This window comes from Hylaeus volcanicus, chromosome 1 (genome assembly GCF_026283585.1).
Source record: "Hylaeus volcanicus isolate JK05 chromosome 1, UHH_iyHylVolc1.0_haploid, whole genome shotgun sequence".
Taxonomy (NCBI): Eukaryota; Metazoa; Arthropoda; class Insecta; order Hymenoptera; family Colletidae; genus Hylaeus; species Hylaeus volcanicus.
In genome coordinates, this window is record NC_071976.1 from 21,409,940 (window position 1) to 21,412,274 (window position 2,335).

The following is a 2,335-nucleotide window of genomic DNA, read 5'->3' on the forward strand; positions in this document are numbered from 1 at the left end:
ACTGACTGTATGTACTTTGTGATCCAGTATTTTAACTGCGTCACTTAGTGTGTTTTTTTGACGACTATACCTGTCATTGCATGATTCTCACGACAAATAACGACTGGTTAACCCTTTGAATGCCAAGGAGCGATATATCGCTGCTCGAAGATGTAAGTGCTATAACTCATTAAAATTCTCTGGCATTCAAAGGGTTACAAACCTATAACATTGTTAATTTGTTCAATATCACAAGAATTCTCTGAGTATAATATTCCTGGGGCTTGAAACTCGAAAATATATGTGAAATACATCGATTCCCTAACAGGTCCTCTACCTACCCTGACACCTCAAAACAGGGGACTACTTACCCCTACAAATCTTTTAATTCGATAAATTTTGGACATTGTACTTTCGAAATGTAAGCAAAATCAACCCTTAACACCAGCTAAAACTTGGACGTGGCTCGCAGGCATGGAGCACAACGGTGTTCCGTATCGCTCGTCCCCGAGTAGGTTGAACCGCAAACGACCAAACAGGGAAACAGCGGTCCCTCCCCTTTCTAAATTCGCAGAAACAACGGACTAAAATCCCTGCAAAACGGGTGTGATTGCAGGTGTGAACGAGTTATCCCTTCACGCTCGCTTGCTTCAAACCGCCGGCGGTGTGCCAGGTGCGGATCCATCGGGTGGACCAGCGGGTGTCTTTCCCTGGTTCGTCCCACCGGTGTTCCCACCGCCGTGGACGACCAGCGCCCCGAAGCTACCCCCATTGCACGCGATCCTGTCGCAGTACATCGGGCTACCCCTGCCGCAGAACCTGGCGTCTCTAGGCACGGTCCTCCCCGTCGGATTGAATCCAGCATCGTCCTTGAATCACAACAACGTGAACGGACACACGCTTGGGAGTCACCTGCACGGCCATCCCCTGAACCTGGGCGTGCAGAACCTGCCGCAAAACCTGAGCTCGAAGCACGACAAGGAGGAGGACTCGGCGTCATCCGACGACGAGATCAGGAGACAGAGCGCCGAGGTGCTCAGAGTAAAGGCCGAAGAGGTGCTTCGCAAGGTGGACAATTAACTGTGGAGCTCGAAAGGGTGAACTTGAAAAGCCTGGGTGTGTGTTTTGTAAATATGTGGAAAGATCGAAGGAGCCGCGCTCGGATATTCTTTCGGGGGACGATGGTTTGGGGTTGTAGGTTGTCGGCTGCCTTGGGTTTGGGAACAGTGGAGGGATGCACCGAGCGCGGATGTACATTTTATTGGAACGTTGAGGCGTAATGCAATGCAGCTGTGTTTCTGCGTGGAAGGGAGTTGTAGAGGAACTCTAAGAATTTCGTTGCGAAATGCTAAATTTACATAGTCCGTCGACGTGACGTCAGGTGTGAGCGCGGTACCGAAGTTTTATTTTGAGTTCGCGGCGGTGAATGCGTCTTCGAAACCGCTGACGGTTTTCTAGCGAGTGGCTTTCTTTTTACCGGTTCGTTAGATTGCCTGGATTCGGATACCAAGAATGAATTTTGTTTTCAGAAAGGAGTATTACAATTATAGTTTGAACAAAGTTGTAGATAATAATTTGATTCTGAAAATATCCAATAAGTTGTTCGATAAATTGCTTTTGGTAACGGTGAATGCAAAGTGCTGGACACGAATTTTCTTAGAGAGCCCGGTTCCTTAGAAATCGCGAAACGATCGAAATGAACTCGTAGCGGATGAAGGACTTTTGTAACATATATGTATAATACACAAACGAATACATAGTTATAAAACACGTATAGTTTCTTTCATGTAAATATGTAGCTAATTAATTACGTTAAGAGAAATATATGACACTAATTAAAATCAGCCAATTTTTTATTTCTTCCCTGCACCTTTTCTTCATTCCCTAAATGTCAATCTAAGCATAGTCACGCAGAGGATCACCGGTGATGTTTTCAACGATAGAAGTTTATACATTTTTCTGAGCTTACTGTTTTGGCACACTTATGGAAAAGCTACGCTTGCTTCCAGATGAATGTCCCAAGATCATAGATCGTCAAGCCTAAAATTACCTTTCGTTGTAGCCACCACGTAATAAATCAAGCGCGATATTTTCTTGTACACCCTGATAGCACTTCGAAGCCTTAAACCTTAATTTCCTTTAATTACCCACTACTACAGCTCAATTTTAATTCGTCCAAAGCACGAACGTTTGCTTTTCCACGTAAAACATATTACCCTGTATCGCGATCGAAACCATCCCTCCCATACGAATTCTAGGACTAATGAACGTATTTTCGTGAAACGTTCCCGCCCCTCGAGCCCCTAATTTTCTGTCTGTGAGAACCCGGTTAACACAGTGGCACGACAAAATCGCT

General features: G+C 45.3%; 1 protein-coding gene across 1 annotated transcript in view; it reads left to right on the forward strand.

The window, feature by feature from the left end:
* Window positions 1-1,803, forward strand: part of LOC128885141 (aristaless-related homeobox protein-like) — a 15,221-nt gene extending 13,418 nt beyond the window's left edge. The window contains exon 4 of the mRNA XM_054138991.1: window positions 596-1,803. Within this exon, the coding sequence (XP_053994966.1) occupies window positions 596-1,059 (464 nt within the window). The 3' untranslated portion in view covers window positions 1,060-1,803. The remainder of the gene's footprint in view (window positions 1-595) is intronic.
* Window positions 1,804-2,335: the final 532 nt, after the last annotated feature.